The sequence below is a fragment of the Brienomyrus brachyistius genome, chromosome 17, assembly GCF_023856365.1.
Source record: "Brienomyrus brachyistius isolate T26 chromosome 17, BBRACH_0.4, whole genome shotgun sequence".
NCBI classification, from domain to species: domain Eukaryota; kingdom Metazoa; phylum Chordata; class Actinopteri; order Osteoglossiformes; family Mormyridae; genus Brienomyrus; species Brienomyrus brachyistius.
In genome coordinates, this window is record NC_064549.1 from 6340007 (window position 1) to 6360370 (window position 20364).

General features: G+C 49.6%; 1 protein-coding gene across 7 annotated transcripts in view; it reads right to left on the reverse strand.

Moving 5' to 3' along the window:
- tenm4 (teneurin transmembrane protein 4) overlaps positions 1-20364 on the reverse strand; it is a 135682-nt gene that overhangs the window by 2358 nt on the left and 112960 nt on the right. For all 7 annotated transcript variants that reach the window (XM_048982009.1, XM_048982008.1, XM_048982007.1 and 4 more), the window contains 6 exons: positions 18175-19052; positions 16587-16759; positions 13530-13765; positions 9931-10227; positions 6462-8076; positions 3569-3711 (listed from right to left, as the gene is read on the reverse strand). In XM_048982009.1, coding sequence (XP_048837966.1) covers positions 3569-3711; positions 6462-8076; positions 9931-10227; positions 13530-13765; positions 16587-16759; positions 18175-19052 — 3342 coding nt within the window. The remainder of the gene's footprint in view (positions 1-3568; positions 3712-6461; positions 8077-9930; positions 10228-13529; positions 13766-16586; positions 16760-18174; positions 19053-20364) is intronic.

Genomic DNA, 20364 nt, shown 5'->3' on the forward strand with positions numbered 1-20364 from the left:
CTCCACCGGACGCGAGAATCCAAGCAGAAGCTGAGCAAACATTTGTTTGGCGGCTCACCAAACCCCAGCGAAGCAGGAGAGAAGCAGGCCGGGGGGGCTTCTGGGTCCAGCCATCCAAATAAATGTCCTAGGGACGTGTCAAACGGGTGCCCTCTGCAGCCAGCATATATAAATACAGCCAGCAGAGGCCATTAGCTGGGCCCAGTTAAATGCAGACATATCAGGGTCACGTTGCTTGTCAGCGACCCACTGAGCGGCTGAGGAACGCTATCTCACGTTAGCCTTTAAAGTCGGCAGGCAAAATGCCTGTATTATATACAACGAAGACCAAAGTTGTATTTGTGGCCCTAAACATTACCTTTTAAAGCACACTAGAGCTGGAACTCGACAGAAACCCTCAACTTGCTCTCCGGAGATGCGTAAAGCCAGTGGCCGTGTGACCCCCCGCCACGTGCCGCTGCCTGACAGGCACCCCCCTACCTGTTTATAGCCAAAATCATAAAATCAGTTCCTTATGAAGTGTCTGCCAAGTCCCAGCCTACAGAAACAGACTGGCCGTATCGGCGTCCCTAATGTCCTTTAAGTAGTGAGCTGGAGTCACAGCCTGTGGCGGAACAAACTGAGCCGCATTGCTCCTCCAGCCCTCCAGGGGGCGATGTTCCCGAGCTGTCAAGGTATAGCAGCTACTGTTACTAAATCTGTCTTTCCAACAACGCTGGCATGCCCGCTGTTGGCCCAGCAGGCAGTGGGCAGTCATGGTATCTGAGGCACCCGTCCCAAAAGAGAAAAAGCGAGAGAAGTGGGTTTAGGAGCAGGGTGGGGGGGGTGGTGCCTCTTCATCCGGCCGTCCATCCTGCCTTAACACCAATTTAGTCCTCAGTGACCAAGGTTCACCTTCAGCTCTCTGCTGATAGGTGCAGGACATGCCCAGAGCACTGCCCGCAATGGCTGACTGAATCACTGACCACAGACGAGGATCTGGCTCTGCGGCGGCTGCGTCGCGCAGCCCATCTACGTGACACCGCGCCCAGCGGCGCATGCATAATTGGATTCGATAAGGACGCGTCTTTCCCTTCCAGCGCTGGCATTCGGCAAGATAAACAAGCATCAAAACATAAGAGCCAGCCAGACTCTTGAAAAAAGGAGAGGCCAATTGATCGCCTTAGTGGCTGTGAAGTTACCGAAAATGGCCTCTCTAATAAAGCAAACCCGCAGATCGCACCCCAGCCTTTCAAATTACTCATCCGAAGCTCGGTCCAATGGTGACAACAAAATTTTACTTCAGGCTAAACACAAAATTAGCAGATTTTTCCTGCTTTCTCCTTGGGAGCCAGCGGGTGACCTCAATCTGACATGGGCGAGATAAAGCCGCCGTCCTCCTAATAGAGGAGGCCGGTCGTGTTGCGGGGACAGATGCGGGGAGGCTGGCAGTGTTGATTTAATCCCGGCTCCTCAATGCGGGTGACACCTCTGATGGTCTCTCTCAATGGATGACGGATCGTTTCCATTCAATTTCTGTAGCCTCTCAGACAATGTGGAAATACCGAATTACTTTCAAAATCAATTGTCCTGCACGGGCTCACAGGCGCACGCTATTGGAAAGGTCGACGGCTGAAGCCCAAATGTAGGAGGGTCTCGCACTTCCTGAGAGAATTTTCCTTTTTTGTGTTTCTGTCTTTCACGCCATATTGATGTCTCCAGGAGGTCCTGATGAGACCTCACAGAGGACAGGACCAGCCATAAATCATCATTCACGGCCCAGATCTGGTCTGTCTTACACACGGCCGTTAATCTTTTCCTCAGCAATGTCTGCTGATCATTCACAGCTGGTCTACGCTTGTCTTTGTTCATCAGTAAATAGCGGCTGAAATCGTACCTCTGGACCAGGCCATCATAGGCCAGACCAACTCGTTAGTATCTACACTTGGGATTTAGAGATGGAAAGGAACGCATCACCTCCATCCATATTCACTGATCGTTCGGTATTTGGAGGATTATCAACAAGTAGAATGTCACAGTGTCGCAAATGAACCCTGATCATTTGAACCAGGTCACGTCACCACAGCAGCTGGGAAGATTAGGAAAAAGATGCAAGACACAGTCATACAAAGGTAGAACAGTAGCTAACAGCTGGGTTGGCCTTTCACAACAGAGTGAATAACAGAAAGGTATTTGCAACACAAACTTCTTTCTAGATCACAGATGTCCTGGCTTCTGTCCACACCACTGAGGAATATACAGCCGTGGAAAAAATTAGGAGACCACTCTATATTTTTAAACAAATCTGCATTTTAAAATTCTGATTTAATTGTGGTTCTGGGGGCAGAAGGCTACGTTGAGCAGCAGGGCACTTCCAGGTTCAAAATTTCGAAGACAGCGGCACACAAGAATATGGTGAAGCAGGAGACACTGGGAACGACGAGAAACCAGCCAGGTAAAGGGCAGAAGTGACTTTCTAATGCCAGAGATGACCGTCAACTTATCTGACAGCGTCTCATGAATCAGACAATGACATCAAGTGACCTTCAAAAGGAATGGGAAACATTAAGTGCAGGTGTGAGGTGCACTGCTAGGACAGTTCGTATCAGGCTCTACGAAGCAGCACTGAAGTCCCATAAAGCAAGGAAGAAGCCCTTTGTCAATGAGAAACGGAGAAGAGCCAGGCTGCGGCTTGAAAAAAAAAATTATATATATATATATATATATATATATATATATATATATATATATATATATATATATGTATTTCACAGACGCAGAGCCATAAATTGAGAAATGAGTGAAACAAAAAACTGTGCTGTGGTCCCTTCATTTTTTCCACGGCTATATATTAACTTCATATGGACTAATGCCTTCCAAATACCCTCTTCAGATATTTCATTGTGTCAGTGAGGAAGTCCTTCTTGTGAGAAGACCTTCTGGGCAACCTCCAAGCCGAAAATGCTGCAGTGCTACCACACGTCTTCAAAAATAACCCTAATGATACCGTGTATCCATTTCAAAAGCCATATTGAGGTCTCAGTCCCACTGCTGGTGTGACGGATACCATCCTGGCTCATAGATAGCATGGTCTGAGTAACATAAGGTACGGAAGTGATCTGAAACAGGCCTTATCGTGTTCAGAATCATCGGCATGGAAACGGCGAGGTCGTGGGGATCTGTGGAGAACCTACAGGGCTCCATTTCTCAGCAGAAAGGATCACCTGCATTTGCCGGCATCGTAAAACCGGCTGAAAGCACACGGGGCGTGCAGCGTCTGCAAGCCGTCCATCTGGAAGGAGGCCCAGGAAGACAGCGGCAAACTCCTCAATTATTCAAGGGACTCGAAGGCGATTGAGGAGCCTGATAAATGCGGCATTTCAGGGCGTCTGGTTCCTATTTGGTAGAGTGTGAAATTGAGAGGCGAGTCTCAAATCGATGTCTGGGGTAGAGGACGGGAGGAGGGAACTCCTTTCAGGGCAGGAGAATCGACACAGGCCCCCCGCCCACCCCCTAATTAAAGAGCTAAAGCCCTGACGAATATTACTGAAAGCAGGCGACTGTTGTGGACTCTTCTAGAGGAACTTACCCGAGTGCTGTCCCACTCCTGGGTTTTTATTTGTGTCCGGACGAGCTCATACGAGGGCTCCATGGTCTCCGTGTTGGGCTTCGCGTATCCAGGAATGACGTTGTACAGCTGGAAGCCAAAGGTCAGCAGCCAGCTGTTGACATCTGCGGCAGGACGAGACACAGAGCGAATGAGGGGACGAGGAGGCGATCACACGCGTGAAGGCGAGCACGCGCGTGAAGGCGAGCACACGCGTGAAGGCCAGCACACGCGTGAAGGCCAGCACAGCAAAGCGTGGGCTGAACAGATCCTACAGGTTTTCTGGGGAATGGACTCGTCCATCTTCTTAGGTCACGGCAAGACATGCAGCATTTCCAATACGACATCAGTCTGTATGGTTCTCACCCAACTGATTCAATATGATTTTAAGATGCCGTACAACGGACACACACATCTACGTGCAGATTGTAAACTGCACTGTTACGGTAACAAGGAGACTGAATCCTAAGAAGGTGAGATCCAGGATCAGCCTCCGCAGGTTCCACACCCTCACAACAAAGATGGAATAAAAAACGGACTGACAGCAGGACGACATCATGTGTGAACATGCTGAATGGTTCCTTTAAATCAATATTTCCCATCCCAGTCCTTGCGGGACTCCCAGACAGTCCACATATTTGCTTTCCCAGCTCCCAACACGTCTGTACCAGGTGATCGGTGTTCCTGATTGGCTGGGAGGTGGGATGGAACAAAAGTATGGGCTGGCTGGGGGTCCCCGTGGACTGGCTTTGGGGAACACTGCTTAAGTCGGGTTTTAGTGGATATCAGACTATGCTGAAGGCAATTCAGCACCCTTATGGTAAAACCGGCCCAAGTTATTCTATTCAAAGACACTGAAAAACCGCCACCAGGTTACTGAGTCCATCTGCTGTGACAGACAGATGAAAGAGCACAAACCCCCGGATCTTAGGAATCCTCTCTTACTATGCTTCTCCTCCCGCCTGAAGACAGCCGCAGGGGGCCATGTCATGAACGCCACACTGCCTTTTACCAGCTCTGTGTCGGTGCCCTTTCGCCATTCCCTGCACGGACATCGCCTCACATTCAGGTAACTGCTACGCCAAAGGCCAGCTGCCTTCACCATCGCCACATAATTCACGCTATAGACGCAGCCTCAATAACCTTTAGAGTCTGCTTTTTATGGGCAGGTACTGGACCGACGATCCTCACTCCTATGTTTCGGAGGCGAAGGCCATTTCCGAAAGAGACTCCAACAGGTCGTTAATTTGGACGACTTCGTACCTTAATTCCTAACCCGTTTTTTTTTCCTTCATGAAAAGGTCAGTAGTTTAAAAATGACGTTTCTGTAATGAGCAACGACTTGACCTAAACACCATTACATGAAGGGGATTTTTTTCTCCATTTAGCGCGCTTTTTGCTGACGTTAAGAGATCACCATCAACCCGAAACAAGCTTTTTGTTGTCCCTGTATCACAGAGGCTGACAAAGCTCCCTATACTGGAGATTTGTTTAAGTACAATAAAAAGACCCCCTTAATCCGCAGAGATAGAACAGAAATGTCTGAACTATTAGTCACCAGAGAGAGGGCCTTGCGTATATCCAAATGCGGGAGACTGTTTAACATTCAGCCTCCAGCGCAGAGCTTAACGGCGAAGGCAGAGCTGCTCGCTCTTAAGCTGGGTGTTTGATGGCATGGCCGTACGCGGGAGGACACACGCAGCGTGTCCGTGTGCCGGAGCCGAAGGAGAAGCCAGCTATGTCACCCTACGGCAGGGGCCCCCATGGATAACCTGAAAGTCGCAGGGAGGCAGCGTTTCACAGAGAGCCCTAAATACAGGATCGTGCAAAAGTCTTAGGCAGTCAAGATAAACGTTTAAAGCCATTCGTCGGTGCATTAAGTGCACTTTTCCTCAGAACAGAAAACACAATTTGGCATTAGAACATTAGAGCAGAAGAAATACGCAACAAAGACTAGTAAAGACGTCTTCCATTCATTGAGAAGTTCCTGACATCTTGTCGGATGGCTAGATGAACAGTGCTTCAGCTCCTAAACCTCTCCTCAGGGGCACCCCAGCCATTCCCTGCATCCATTAAATCTAAACACCAGCACATTTAATTAATTAATTTAATTAGAAAAGTCAATGAGATACTGATTAGCTATACGAGGTGCGTTAGTGGTCAACTTAAAAAAAACACCTGGGTGCATTGGATGGTCGCTGCAGTTTCTGGGGTGATTTTAGCAGAGGTTTTGAAATTGAAGCTAGCGCACTTTAGCAGGTATAATATCATAGTTTCATATCAACATGAAATAAAACATTTTCCCTGGCTGCCTAAGACTTTTGCACAGTACTGCATATAAAATTCTCTGTACAAGGGAGGTGGGTAAGGAGACAGGGGGGCCACAACTTCTCTAATCGGACTTAACCAGACCTCTGTCTCGTCCTGTGGCAGCATTTTAGAGAGATGATCCAAACCGACCATCTCAGGGTGTTGCTACGGAAACTATAATCACGCTTTTGCCGGCTTCCTGAATGTGCACCGCGAAGTATTCCCCGGGGAGGGCGGCCCGATATCCCCCTCCCAGCTGTCACGGGCTCTGCATTACAAAGCGTGTTCCTTTGTTTCCCTTTGTTCTGCTGTTCCCCATTGTGTCCACCTGTCTTCTTGCCGGCCCCCCCACCCGGACGCTGCGGAATAATGTCATCTCTCAGGGACGGGAGGGTGCTGCGCCACACTGTTCCTCCTGACTGTTTGGAAAATGAAAATCATTCAGCGATAAGTCAGGGGAGGATAATGATGCAAAGAATACAAAGCATCAGCACCTCCTGTACGGTAACCCTCACCTTGGGAGGCGGACACGTGTGCGGCTTTGTGCGGCGTGCCAGCCTCTCACCTGTCATGTAGCACCTGATCTCATGGCTGTTGCTGATGGGGTTGTTGTTCTTGAACATGTACAGGTTGAAAGGGGCGATGTTCTCGCTGTTGAGACGCCTCCACACGTCGTGGTCCGGCGTGGTCCAGCGGCCGGCCAGCACGTCGTAATCCCTGCGGCCCAGGTGGACCAGCTTGGTGAGGGGGTCGTAGAGACCTCCCTGGTAGCCGACGATGAGCTGCAGGCTGGGGTTGGAGTCCATGTAGACCTCGCCGTAGGCCGTATGCAGGATCTGCTTGATCATCTGGCCTGTGCCGCTGAAGACGGCCAGCGGCGTGCCGATGTTGTCACACGCCACGTAGAACTCGTCGCCGCTGCTCAGCTCCATAGCAAAGAGGTGCCCTTGCAGGTCATAGTAGAGGGAGGTGATCTCCGAGCTGGAGTGGTTGTACATGTGTGTGACCCTGGTGGGGCTGGAGAGGTCGGCGTAGAAGAACTGCAGGTGCTGCCCATTGCTGCTCTTGCTGGACACCCTGCGGGCAAGGCCATCGTAGCGATACCGGATGCTCCAGCTGTTCACATTGCTGTAAACCTTCACCAGCAGTCCGGCAGAGTTGTACTCGAAGTACTCGCTTCCCCTTTGCCGGAGGAAGCCATCTTCATCCATTCTGTACTGGATGTCCCCCAGCCTGGTTATGCGGTCCCTCAGGTCGTAGCGGAGCGGGATGAGCCGAGCGCTGTTGCCAGGGCTAAGCAGGTGCAGGTTCCCATTTAAGTCATAGCTGTATCTCCAGAGGGGTTTGTCGTTGATGGACACCACCTGTAGTTGGCCGTCGGCGTCGTACTCGTAGGTGTAGCGGGTGGTGTTGGCATATGGTCCCACCTTGAGTTCCTTGCCAACCACCCGGCCCATGTTATCGTACTGCACCATCATCCAGAACATGAGTGAGCGAAAGATTTCATACTGCACCTCCTTCACACGCCCGTAGGCGTCGAAGTGCTTGGTGTGTGTCATGACGGCCGTGGTAATGATCTGGTTGATGTCATAGTAGATGACCCCGAACTTGCCGAACTGCTCGGTCTTGCCGGACACGTCGTCATAACGGTACAGGTCGATGGGCAGCGGTGTCTCGTTGATGACGGCCTGCATGCTCGTTACCCGGAAGCTGTTGTCGTAGTTGTAGTCGAAGCGAGCATTGACCATGCCTTCCTCGCTGAAGCGGAAGATCTGCCGGTCGATAAGTGGGCCCATCTGCCTGTAGCGTATGGTGCAGGTAAAGCCTTCACTCTGCAAGTTGACGGTCTTCAGCATGCCCGAGGCCTCATCGTACGTGAAGGCCACGCGCGACGTGTCATAGAGAACTTCGAGCAGCTTGGACAGCTTGCCGTACTTGTAGATGATGCGCCTCCCAGTAGCCAGGTAAGTGGTCTGCAGCAACTCCCCATCCTCGCTGAAGTCCTGCAGCACTGAGCTGTTACCTTCGGGGGCTCGGTAGGTGTTTCTATAGTAACCGATGGAGCGGGTGGTCTCCAGAGTCTGGCGGGCAACGTTGGGCATGGTCACAGAAGAGAGTCGGTCATTCTTATCAAACTCAAAGATGTACTGTCTCTGGCTGTAGAGCAGGAGAACCATGGACTGTAGGGGAGGAACGAAAGAGGCATGTGAAGGAAATCAACAGCCTGTTGTGTAGGCCCTCTGTGACAACAGTGCAGGCTTGAATTACTGCTTCATTAGTAATTCTTATTAAATATTTCTGTCCTTTTTTCCTTTCCTAAATCCCACAAACCCACTGAATGTCAAAAATTCCTGCTAGTCTCATGACTTTCAAATGTCGCACAACCTAAGGCCATTTATCACTTAAAAAAACTATTTTCAGATGAAAAATATTTATATGGATCAGAAGGAACATTTAGAAAAATATCATCTGAAGTAATTTTCTGTGTCAAATGAGAGACTCCATTTCTTTTGATGTGAAATTTTGGGATACTCATCTGAGTCCAGAATCCCTCAGCGTTACGCCACATCAGTTTGGTAGCAGTGTGATGAAAACATCTTGTTGGGAAGTAAATGGCATGTTTAAGATGTGGAAGGGCCTTCACTGTGGTAAATCTGTGTGCAAATCTCCCCTCTTTCCTAAAAAGTCTTTAGCCTCATAAACCAGTAGCAAGTGACAGTTGCCCCCACTACTAGCTACTTCCAAATAACGGTTCATGTAGTTTGTTACTTTTATATTGTGTTTGGCAATTTTACATGACATTACAGTAAAACCTCGGACTCCGAGCATAATTTGTTCCGGAAACGTGCTCATAATCCAAAGCACTCGTATGTCAAAGCGAATTTTCCCATTAGAAATAATGGAAACTCAGACGATTCGTTCCACAACCCAATAATATACATAAAAAAAATTATCAATACAAAATATAAAGTAAAAATAAATAAAACAAATTAACCTGCACTTTACCTTTGAAAAGAATCGGGGATGGTGTGAGGGAGACGAGAGAGAGGAGAAGAGGAGGGTTATTTTGTAGGACGACTTTCATTATAACTAACAGAAACACTGCTGTCTGTTGGCTCACTGGAATCTTTTTCTTTTTGTGCGACTTTAACAAGGAACCTATCCGATGACAGCTGCCTTTGCCTCCTTTTCGATTTCACGGAAATGTGGACATTGCGTTGTCGTTAAACAGATTCATCGCTCGCACTGCTATGCCCTGATTACCCACAATCCCGCAGCGAGAGAGAGAGAGAGAGAAGAACCATTGCCTCGTTTGTGATCACGTGATGCTCGGCAGACAAAGCATATACGTAATACTCGTATTGCAAGACCTCGCTTGTTTATCAAGTTAAAATTTATAAAAAATTTTTGCTCATCTTGCAAAACACTCGCAAGCTTAGTTACTCGCAATCCGAGGTTTGACTGTACTCGGGATTAGGGATTATAATCGCACATTGATTTACTTTTTACTGATTCGGCTTGTTGGCTGTATGTGTACGGTTACAGAAAATTAATCGACTCACTTCCGACCAAGGGACGGCATGGTGGCGCAGTGGTTAGCACAGTGGTTAGCACAGTGGTTAGCACAGTGGCCTCACACCTCTGGGATGTAGGTTTGAGTCTCCACCAGAATTCCCTGTGTGGAGTTTCCATGTTCTCCCCGTGTTGTCATGGAGATTCCTCTGGGTACTCCGGTTTCCCCCCGCAGTTCAAATACACACTGAGGCTAATTGGAGTCACCAAATGGCCCGTTGGTACTCTGGGTTGGTGCTCTGCCTTGGGTTGTTCCCTGCCTAGTTCATATAGGCTCTGGACCCCCTCTGACCCTGAATAGGTCAGACTTCTGACCAATCAGATTGGAGCATTTGGCAGCCCCATGGTATATTTAACCAGTTTCTGATCTTTGTTGAAGGTCTTGCTTGTTCTTACTTTTATTAAAGTCTCTTTGGAGAACGTGACCCCAATGTACTACTTTAATGCAGAATGATCTCTACCTTCTCCAGGTAAGTGTAGCTCCAGGACTTTCCATCGGCAAATGTCTGCGACACGATGCGTCCGTTGCGGTCGTACTCCATGCGCACAGACATGGTGCCCCGCTGGATCCCCGCCACCTGCCCCCCAGGGGAGTAGGTGACGTTGACACCATTGAGGCGGCTGCTGGGGGCCCAGAGAGTCGGCCGGCCCGCCTGGTCGTAGTGGATGCGCAGCATGAACTTCCTGTGGTCGTCATACACCTTCTCCGTCCTGGTGATGCGGTCAAAGTCCAACGAGAGCAGGTTCCTGTTATGCACCTGTGGAAAAGAGAGAAGGTTCTGTGACGAAGGCGGCTTGTCAACAAACGGCTCACGTCTCGGGGCATTTTTAAGGAATCCACACACTCATACATCATCAGAGTCGCTGTTTGCGAGATCTTTCTGCCTGTAATACGCGGCCATCATAGCTAAGCACGGTACAGAGGTGTCAAGAGCTTCAACTTCAAGCAACGTCACTGTGATTAGAAGAATGAGCGTGTGTCTCGGTTTATTCAGCGAAACGCCGGTAGCCCAATCTACCCAAAGCTCGGCGACCACTGAACCTTGCTGAGCTTTCAGATAAGCATTATCACGAGGAGACGACATTCCTCACGCTGTGGAGCGGGACCCAAATCCGAACGATGTGTGAATGACACTTTGCCGAGAATCACTCCGGTTTCGCTCCTTTTTAATGCATGCGGTATCGTGGCCTTCATCCCAGCTGTGATTGGAATAGAGAGCCGTTCTTCGTGAGCGGTAATTCGAGGAGGGCGCCGACAGGTCAGTCGGCAGTCAGCCTGTCCGAGAGTCACTCAAATGGCCAGGTGGCCCCTGTTCACACTTCACCGGCAATGCAAGAAGAGCCCAAGAACTCCTGAAGCAGGTGCCCTGCTTTGGTCAATGTTTCAAGTTGATGTAGGTAAGAGGAACCCATGGGGAATTTGGCACAGTTGGAGGTGGAAAGCGGCGTACTCAGCCCCGGCTAGATGGCCACACCGAATTTACATGTGTGTCAAGCACGGAAAATATGTCACTAATAGGCAACTGAGGGCATTATTTTATACTAGGGCAAAACCCTGTTGGCATGTTCACTCGTGATTCGAGATACAGACCTAGGGGTTGTGACACCTACAGCCCCCTTCCAATGATCCTCTATGTGTCATGGCGCGGGTCACATGCTCCAGACGGAAGCCCTGGCTGCCAGCATAGCTGTGCTTAGTCTGTTTACTCTTTTAAAAGCTTGCCCTGAAGCAGGAATGGAGACAGATCTGACAGCCTAAGAACCACAAAGAGATGTGAAGGTTTGAGATGACAGAAGCGAGAAGGAGAGAGCCAGCGGGGGGTGTTAAAGGTGTGTGCCAGAAAAAATGGGGGGGAGGGTGGGTTAGTCATTTACCCTTCAAAGTGCTGGTGGGACACGGAGAGCCTCACACACGCTAATGATTGTTAGCATCGAGTTCATACACTCAGCTGAAGAGCATGGCTGAGAAAACGCTTGCACAGGAAGTTGGAGGTAGAAACAGCTAATTACGCCGTCAGGCGAGAAGAGGTTGTGTGCAGGAGGGGGCCGGGGAAGGGGGGGGGCGCCTTCGTCAGTGGTGAGGTCTGCAGCCTGGCTGCATTGTTTACCATAACGTAATTAAGCCCATATCTAGTGTGGCCTCACCCACGTCGTTAAGCACTGATTTATGCTTCTCATTTGTTGTAAAAAAAACTTTGATTTTTTAATTAGCACAGACGCACCTGCACAAGATTTATCACGAAGGTGAACTAGCTGTTAACTAGCAGGCAGACCCAGATCTGCATCTCTTTTGAAAAGCTCAGACAAATTAATTAAGAGGTCAGGTAAACGGAAATTGGGGGGGAGGGGGTCTTATAACAAGGACTAGGATCAGCTGGTCTGTACTCATCGTTAATCATCAGCTACAATAACAGAGAGGAATGAACATCACTAAGGCAGATAATGTTGCTAGTCACCCTCAAACTCTGATGTGCACAGATGTCCTCAGACGCCCCCGTCATGCGGCACAGATCACCATCGAACGGCTGCCTTCCTCCCCCATAAATGGTGAGTGAGATTTTCCAGGACACAGCGGTGAGAGAGACAAAACGCTTCCAGGAGTCAGGCTCGGGCCAAAGACGGAAAAAGCTCCTTGGGCTTGCAGGGCCCGGGCCCTGGAGAGCACATCCCGTCTCGTGGGAACTTCTCTAACTTGGACAATTCCTTAAATAGGATATTCTGAAGGAGAGCAGGATGCAGGGCCCTGGAGCCAAGATGGGAACAGTCAAGAAGGATAATGTGTCTCACTTTACTGTACGGATCACAACTAGAACCCTGCAGTTTGAGACACACCACCCAAGGAGCATCTTATCACAAACACGGGCGTCTGGGAAGGATTTTCACAACCGGCCAGAGCAAAACCTGCTGCCAGGATGTGAGGCACTGAGTGTCATCGTAATGAGACCCGTAAAGTGACATGAGGAGAAAACTCTCGACTCATCTGTCACGCTCTCGGATTTCTGTGTGTTGGCGGTTCCTTCTGCAGGCCAAATTCGCTGGCATAGCAGAAGTCTCGCCCCTCAGCCGCAGAGCTGACCTGTTTGTCTCACATGCGAGGACATGGTCGCCCAGCACCACCCGGGGCCCTGTGCCCTGATGGGGAAATCGCAGCTGTATGTCTCGCAGACCGCGTCATGCCTGTAGCGCTCCGGTGTGTCATCGTTAGCCATCGCCCGTGTGTCAGCTGGCTCCCGCGGATTGTGCGCTTCGTGGCCGTCTGTAGCCCGTCCGGGGTAGCCAGTGATTATCCTGTGAAAATTCAAGCGCCATCCCTTTCTCGCTGACTCACAGCTATGTTGACGTCCCAGTCATGAAGAAGGGTGCGCGCCACAGGGGCATTGGCTCAGGCGGGAAGCTGATTGGCTCCCAGAATGCCCCGCCCCTGTCACTCACTTATTCAAAACATGACATCGGCTAATAAAAATGCTGGTCCCTCTGTATGAATTACAGCTTTTCTAAGCCCACCCCCCCATTTTAATGAGTCCCAGAACTGCCCCTGGAGTCACATGTGCTTCTGACAGCAAACCCTGAAGCTTACAGAGGACCATGTGACCTTGCAGAGGACCTTTTTACACAGGCGGCGTCCTGGGGACTAAGATATGTGTTTTTGCTTCTCCTCTTATCTGGGCTCCACCTTTACTCCTCTACAGGGAGGACCATCAGAAAGAGCTCAGCCTCAATGTGAGGAAAAGGTCATCATAGCGACAGATGTTCAGTCCCAACAGATTCCACCCTTCTCACTTCTCTGTGCATGTGTATAAAATTATGCTTTTTTTGCCATTTGCAGGTAAACTGAAATGTTTTGTTTTGCATATCCCATCATGCTCTGCTTTGAAACATACTACAATAATATATATGTGGTACCCCTAGAGCATTTTTTTTCGGGGGGGGGGGGTCTGAAGGGTCAACGGACATGTGACTATTTTGCCAAAGATGGGATTTGAACCGGTGACCTTCTGATCCCAGGCACAGAGGCCTAACACGCTGAGCTTCATGCCCTCCGCCGCTCCCGCATACTCACCCGCAGTCTCCGCCCATACACGGTCACCTGACCGTGCGACTGCTCCTTGCGCTGCCGCCACTCCACCAGGTTGAGGCCGTTGTCGATGGGCAGGGTGACGTTCCTGCGGCTGACGGTAGGGATGACGGTTCCCGCCAGCAGGTGGGGCTCCGTGTGCAGGGTCACCTCCATGCCATTGGCCAACACCAGCTGCAGCGAGCCATCCAGACCCACAGAATAGCTGTTCCGTACCTGGTCTGGAAGGATGTGAATCAAAGACCTACTGGTTACACCAGGCAGCCCAGAATTGTACTTAATGCAGACCTTTCAGCTCATAGCCAGAATGGAACAGGCAGTTCGAAGAGTAAATGAATAAATGTGTCAGTACCACGGGTCAGATCATCAGTCACTCTCTGAACCACTGGGCAGTAATCACAAAGCACAGGACATTTGACAAGAACTTCATGATGAGTGAAACATCAAAGGTTCCTTCAGGTAACTGCTCCAATCATGGGCTTCTCCCACCTGGAGCACATTTGCCGTCGTCTATGGTACTCCTTTCCATATCAAACACGCTCATCTTGACCTATTCTGCTCCCTGTCTTCTCAATCACCACCTTCACCTAAACTGCGACTAACTCGGGTTAACCCTGACATGGACCTATCCCCCCACCCCCAATCAATGTCCTACATGTGTATCTCACAAAGACCCCCGATCATGCCCTTGCTGCGACTTCCGTCACATCAGAGTAGCTCGCGACAGCAGAATCATGTCAGCTGTTGAACTGAAGACCTGCGTGGGTAGGTATGAAGCGGAAGATAGAGTTCCTCTGTGCTCTGTGGAGATGTTCCTGTGGAGGGTTCCTGTGGCAGGTTCCTGGTGCAGCCTCAACAGTTCAGGTACCTGTTTCTCTTTGCTTACATGTAAAAACTCGAAAATGATGAGAAGCACCACGTGGGTCTTTTCATTTACCCCAGTCTCCCGCAGAGCTAAAGAGGACTGGTGGAGTTTATTTATAGAAAACCCACTTAACGACCCCAACATGGCTGCAGGCTACGTGCCGATTGTGCTGTACTTGATCATTTTACGCTGTTCTATATACCAGCGAACCCCCAAGTGGATCACGGGGACACAAATAAAGAAACCTTGAGATTAGTAAAGTGACCAAATTCTCCGGCCAGCGTGGTAACAGCGTGCCAAACAAGGGGACGTTGGGTAAAGCGACAGACGCGGCTGGACGGTGAGTTTTAGGGAGGATTTCAAACCGCGAGAGCGAGCAAATTTCACCCTAGTGAGGTTTGTCATCGCGAAAAACCGTAAAGCTCCGAGGAAATCCATTAACGCTTGGCAGGAGCGATTCTGCTTAGAAACGCACGCGGCCCTCAATTTAGTACGACGTCCCGAACGAGCGAATGAGGGACCAACACATCGCTGCCACGACATTTAATCGCAGAGACTGAAGAAATAAACTCCACTTAAGACCCAGCAGAAGCTGGTTTTGATTCAAGACTGTTTAATTTGACAAGAAGCCTTTTCCATCCTCAGAATTAGCATAACTCCGATAAGGTAGCAATCCTCGTCTGGCCACCCAGTCTACGCCAACAAAGTGCAATTTGTCAGTTTAATTGCTTCCATCGCCCCACGAAAGTGTCAGAAGCTCAAGAAATGAGTAGGAAATTACGAAGGCTCAATTAGCGGGAGACGGGAGACGGCGCATAATTCTGTCACTGGCCGTCACCGTCCCCAGGTGGGCGAACTGAGCCCCCAAGGTAGATATGGGTGAAAAATGTAGCCTTTTAAAAACCCCTTCAACATTCATCGCCGGGACCCACTTGGCCTCGCGTCGGAAGGACGGCGCAGCCTTGATGAATTCCTCGTTCATTAAGGACCGCTGTGATTTCATTCATTGCCAGAGAAGAGACTAATTAGACCACGGCACATATAAAAAAAAAAATATATACACTTTTAGATATATACACACGCAGGACGGAATTTTAAACCTCAAGTTGCATTCCGTTGTGCGAATGCTTGGATTGCTAAACATTTGCAAGACACAGAAGCTTGATGGAGAGTGAATCTGCTCAAAGTGGGTTTCTGTGCGGATGCAACTTTTTAAAAGGTGCTTTCTGAGCGTGGAGAGGACCTACTTAACGTCCGGTAAGAGAATGACGCAGAAGCAGAAATATGCAGCTGAACCAAAAAACACCCTCACTTGTTTTTAGTGAATATGAGCTCTTTCATCTGGGACTTTTAGCTGTCAAAATGCTCTTGGACGTTTCTCAGAAATAACTTAGTAATATCATTAGTTATTATGGGTAACTGATGTCTGTTTTGAGTTGCCCATCTTAATGTAGGGAAACTGCCAAGCACGACTGAAGTTTAAACTCCTGGCTACACTTACACGTATTGATTACGTGCTGAAAATACACGCAATTATTTTCAGATTATAACGTCCGAGTTGCTGACTCCTCCCCTGTCCCCTCACCGGCGAGAGGAAAGGACCCGCATGCACGGGCACGGAAGTGGCGTGCAGGGACAAGGTGACCCCTGTCACCGCGTGATTACTGAGGTGTCAGCGAGCGAACCGGACAATGGCGAATTAATTAACGGGGGGGCTCCCCGCCAGACGAGTGTCCCGCTGCAAGGTCACCGCTACGAGGCCACCGGGCCAGCCTGCCTATTACCGCCAGCCCCACGGGTTATCATCTCGCCTTTCAGACGGGTCCCCATCGGGGGGGAGGGGATCGATGCCCGAGAGGTGGCATTCATCAAATTAAAGTGTTACCATGGAAAAACCTTTACGGCCTCCAACAAAGTGAGACGGGAGGGTTCAATAGTTAATCAATATGGTGGGGGCTCAGGAGCAGGGTATCAAAAATTCATGCTATATAGGAAATTCGTGGGCCTGGCGCCAGCAAACGACCTCCCATGAAGCACGAAAGGCCTCGTTTTCTATCTGTTTCCTTCAGAAAACAGGACGGGCCCAAGCTGGCCGACTGGTATTTCAAGCAGATCATGGCCGTAAGTTTAGCTCCGTTCGTGCCACAGCATTGCCGTCAAGCGCGACAGCTACTTACCCTGGGTCAAGGTGTAGAAAGTGCCGGAAGCAGACAGGTTGGTGGTGATGACGATGTCCTCCTTGCTGGAGCCCTCGGTCTGCACCCTGACCGAGTTGTCCAGGTGGGTGTGGAAGCTGCTGACCTGCCCGGTGGGGTAGGTGATGTTGGTGAGCCGACCATAGCTGTCATACCTGAGCAGGCGAGATGGAAAAAGCGGTCAGGGGAAATGATGGAGGAAGACAGGTCCCTTCCACATAGACCCACGTTACAGACCGTACCAACGCACCTGCATTACAGACCGCACCTACACACCCCCACTTTACAGACTATACCTACACACTCGCGTTACAGACCGTACCCCCACACCCATGTTATAGACCATAACTACATATTCACATTACAGACTGTACCTACACACCCACCTTATAGACCGCACCTACACACCCACATTACAGACAGTACCTACATACCCACGTTACAGAGGATCCCCTTAATGACAGACGGGGACACCCAACAGGAATTAACAAAGTTATTTACCGGCACCAGTGCTGACCTAATCTAAAAGCACCACCCCCCAGTCTAGCTGGGGTCATGACAAAAAAAAAACATGTCTGTGATGGCAGGTCTGCCCGTCCCTTTTTGAAGTGGCCCTACAGAATTGCTAAATTAAATTGTATCTAAAAGCTAAATGACTGGTACAGGACTTAATTAATTTTGGGCTGAGAGCATGATAAAACGTCTGACTGAGTGGAAACACTGTTAAACACTTGATTATCTGGAGATTAATGGAGGGGCCCATACAGCTCCGAAGCAAGGAAATTACAGGTCCGACCCTCAGGTGGCAATGTGACCTTCCGAGCTAATTACGGTAAAACAAGGTAAAGTCCTTATTGGGGTTAAATTATACATGAAAGTCTAAGTCCTGGCTGTAGGGAAATATCATGCTTAAGTCTCTTACTCTCTGAGTAAACAGTCTAAGTCTTACAGTGGATTACAGGTGAGAGAGAGAGAGAGAGAGAGTGAGTGAGGGAGGGGCTCTTCCCAGGCCAGTCTACATCATTCAGCTTCGTTTTTGATTAGCAGCTCTGCGTCGCACACGGGCGGCCCGATTAGGAAAACCCATTAAAGGAAAGTAAAGATTTATTTTCATTACTTATTGAAAGCTGTTATCCGGTTCGGAAAAAGTCAGTCTACGTGTGAACTAAATGAAGTACGGACAGAATTTTAATTACGGCCGCTCACGGTACTTTTTACGCGGAGGATAATGGAAAGCTGTCGAGTTCTCCGAAAATATAACATCTCCTACCAGGCTCACTCGAGTATTAAATAATAACACAGCTGAAGAGAGTTTAGCATTAATACCGAGGGGGAAACACTTCACTAGGAGCCTCTTGCCGTTTAAGCGCTCAGCAGCAGGCTGCTGTCGATCATCTAAAGCTTTTTGGCAGCCCACGCCCTCTAGAGGGCGGCGGAGGTATGTGCATGATGAATGGCTGGGAATAAGGGGCATTCTGGTAAACTTTCAGTAAATAAAGTGTCATGAGTCCTGCGACAACACTGCCAATAGCTTAAAAGTAAACACGACAAAGATGTTCCCTGCACTTACTCGTAGAAGGTGGTCCATCCGTTTTCATCTGTCTTTGTGGCCAGCAGCCCCGAGCTTCCGTGGTACGTCATGGAAGCCAACTCCTGGCCTTGGGCTGCTATGCTTTTGAGGGCACTGTTAGTCCCGAGGGTCACCCAGAAGGTCTGGCTGTTGGAGGCCTGTATCCAGAGCGGCATTCCTGCCGAGTCTCTCCGGATGTTCACGACATTCTTGTTCTTGTCAGTGATGCTGCTGATCTGACCCTCTCCGGTGTAGGTGATGTTGTACAGGTAGTCTCCCGTGGTCAGACTCTGCGTGTAGATGTGGCTGCCGTTGGCGTCGAACAGGTAGAGCTCGTCGTCGATGGGAGAGGCGACTTCGTACAGGTTCAAGGGGCTCAGGTAGGGCTTGTTGATGCGGACGTAGCGGATCCGCACGTTGGCCAGGTCGGCGATGAAGAGCTGCCCGTCAGGGGATACGGCCAGCGAGGAGGGCACGTTGAGCTTGGCATCCTTGGCATAGGCCTCACTGCCTGAATAGCAGTCGCAGTTGGCGTCGTTCTTGCAGTCGCAGCCGCTGGGTGCCCCGGCGACCAATGAGATCTCGCCGCTTGTGGACACCTGTCGCACGCGGTTGATCTTCTTCTCGTCCGATTCGGCGATGTAGAGGACGCCGCTGTGGGACACGGCCAGCGCGGTGGCGGACTCCAGGGTGGCGTGGATGGCTACCTTGCTGAGCAGGAAGTGGTCGATGCCTGGGACCTGGCAGTGCATGGGGCGGCCAGCTACGATGCGCACCTGATGATTCTCGGCTATCTGGAGGACCACGTTATTATCGAGGACGTAGAGCGAATTTTCCATAGGGCTGACGGCCAGGTCGGTGGGCCATTCCAGGCGAACCTGAGAACGAGAGGCACCAGTGTTTCACCATCTCTCATGCTTATCTAATCTCAAAATCAAAGAGACAAACTCTTGGAGGTGTAGGAGCAACTGAAAACGCTCCTCTATTTGCACAAGACTGACTTTACAGCGGGTAAAAAGTAGAAACAGTTATTTTCCTGTGACTTTGAGAAACTTATGGAAGTTCTGAGCTTCTGATAACTGTGGAATAATGGCAGTATGCCTGAAGAACCCAGATCATAGTAGATAACACCATAACGTCAAGAGAAAAGTGCCAAGTCACAGTATCAGATGAAGCCAACTGGACCACACCATAGATCATACACAACCTGTGCAACCAAGAAAGCCAACCCTTATCAGCCCACAGAGGCCGCCTGTTCTTTTTTAGTTTTTCTTGAGTAATTCCTTTCTTATCCAGAGTGAGCAGAGCCCTCATGCAGAAGACGATAATGCTTATTAGTACAAAGCATCTCCTTCTTCAGCTATTCGCAAAAATCACATTACATTGAACTGGTGTTACAGGCAAAGCAGCTGTCAGTTACTGGGACTCCAGCTAAACTGTGAACCTCCTTCTCTACATCGTCTTTTTTCCATTAAGGCCCTACCAGCGTCTGAACACTGAGCCCGGATTTCAGCTCTGTGGCGTGACCTCATCCCACACCGGAGACAAGCCCGACTCCGCAGTGAAAACGAGCAGCATCCAAGACGAGAATGTATCACTAAAAACACACCTCTGCTTAATAGAAAAATACTATCGACACCCGAGTATGGAAGCTGCAGTGAGATTTGGTTATTCTTTAAGAAGCAAACATCTGCTCTGCTTCATTTATGAGAAACAGGGGAAGTGGGAGGTGTCACATTATCATAAAATTGGGACGGTAAAAGAGAGCAGTCATGAAAAACCTCGGACACAGTCACAAAGCCCAAGGAACACAGTCCATGGAGATTCTAATGCCTGAACAGAGAAACAACAAGTAAGAATAATTACTACAATTAATGCCGCAAGACCAGAACACGAGTCAAGCCACATTAACAGGGCTGAACTGGAGCGTTTCAGTGGGACATCTTAACGAGGTGAAGATTTATTTATGAAGAGCCAGCAGCCCGAGGAAAAAGCCTAGTTTTGTGTTTCACGATAAAATACTGACTGTTTCAATTTAAAGAATCCATTTCGGGTTGAATGTTGCAATGCACATTTGACCTTTGATGGTAAAACGCGTGGGGAAGGGGGCGACCAGCGAGAAGGACCAGCCTTCAGCACGTCCCTTAAGCAGCGTGTTGGCGAAGAGCCGCATAAAATGAAATTCATGAC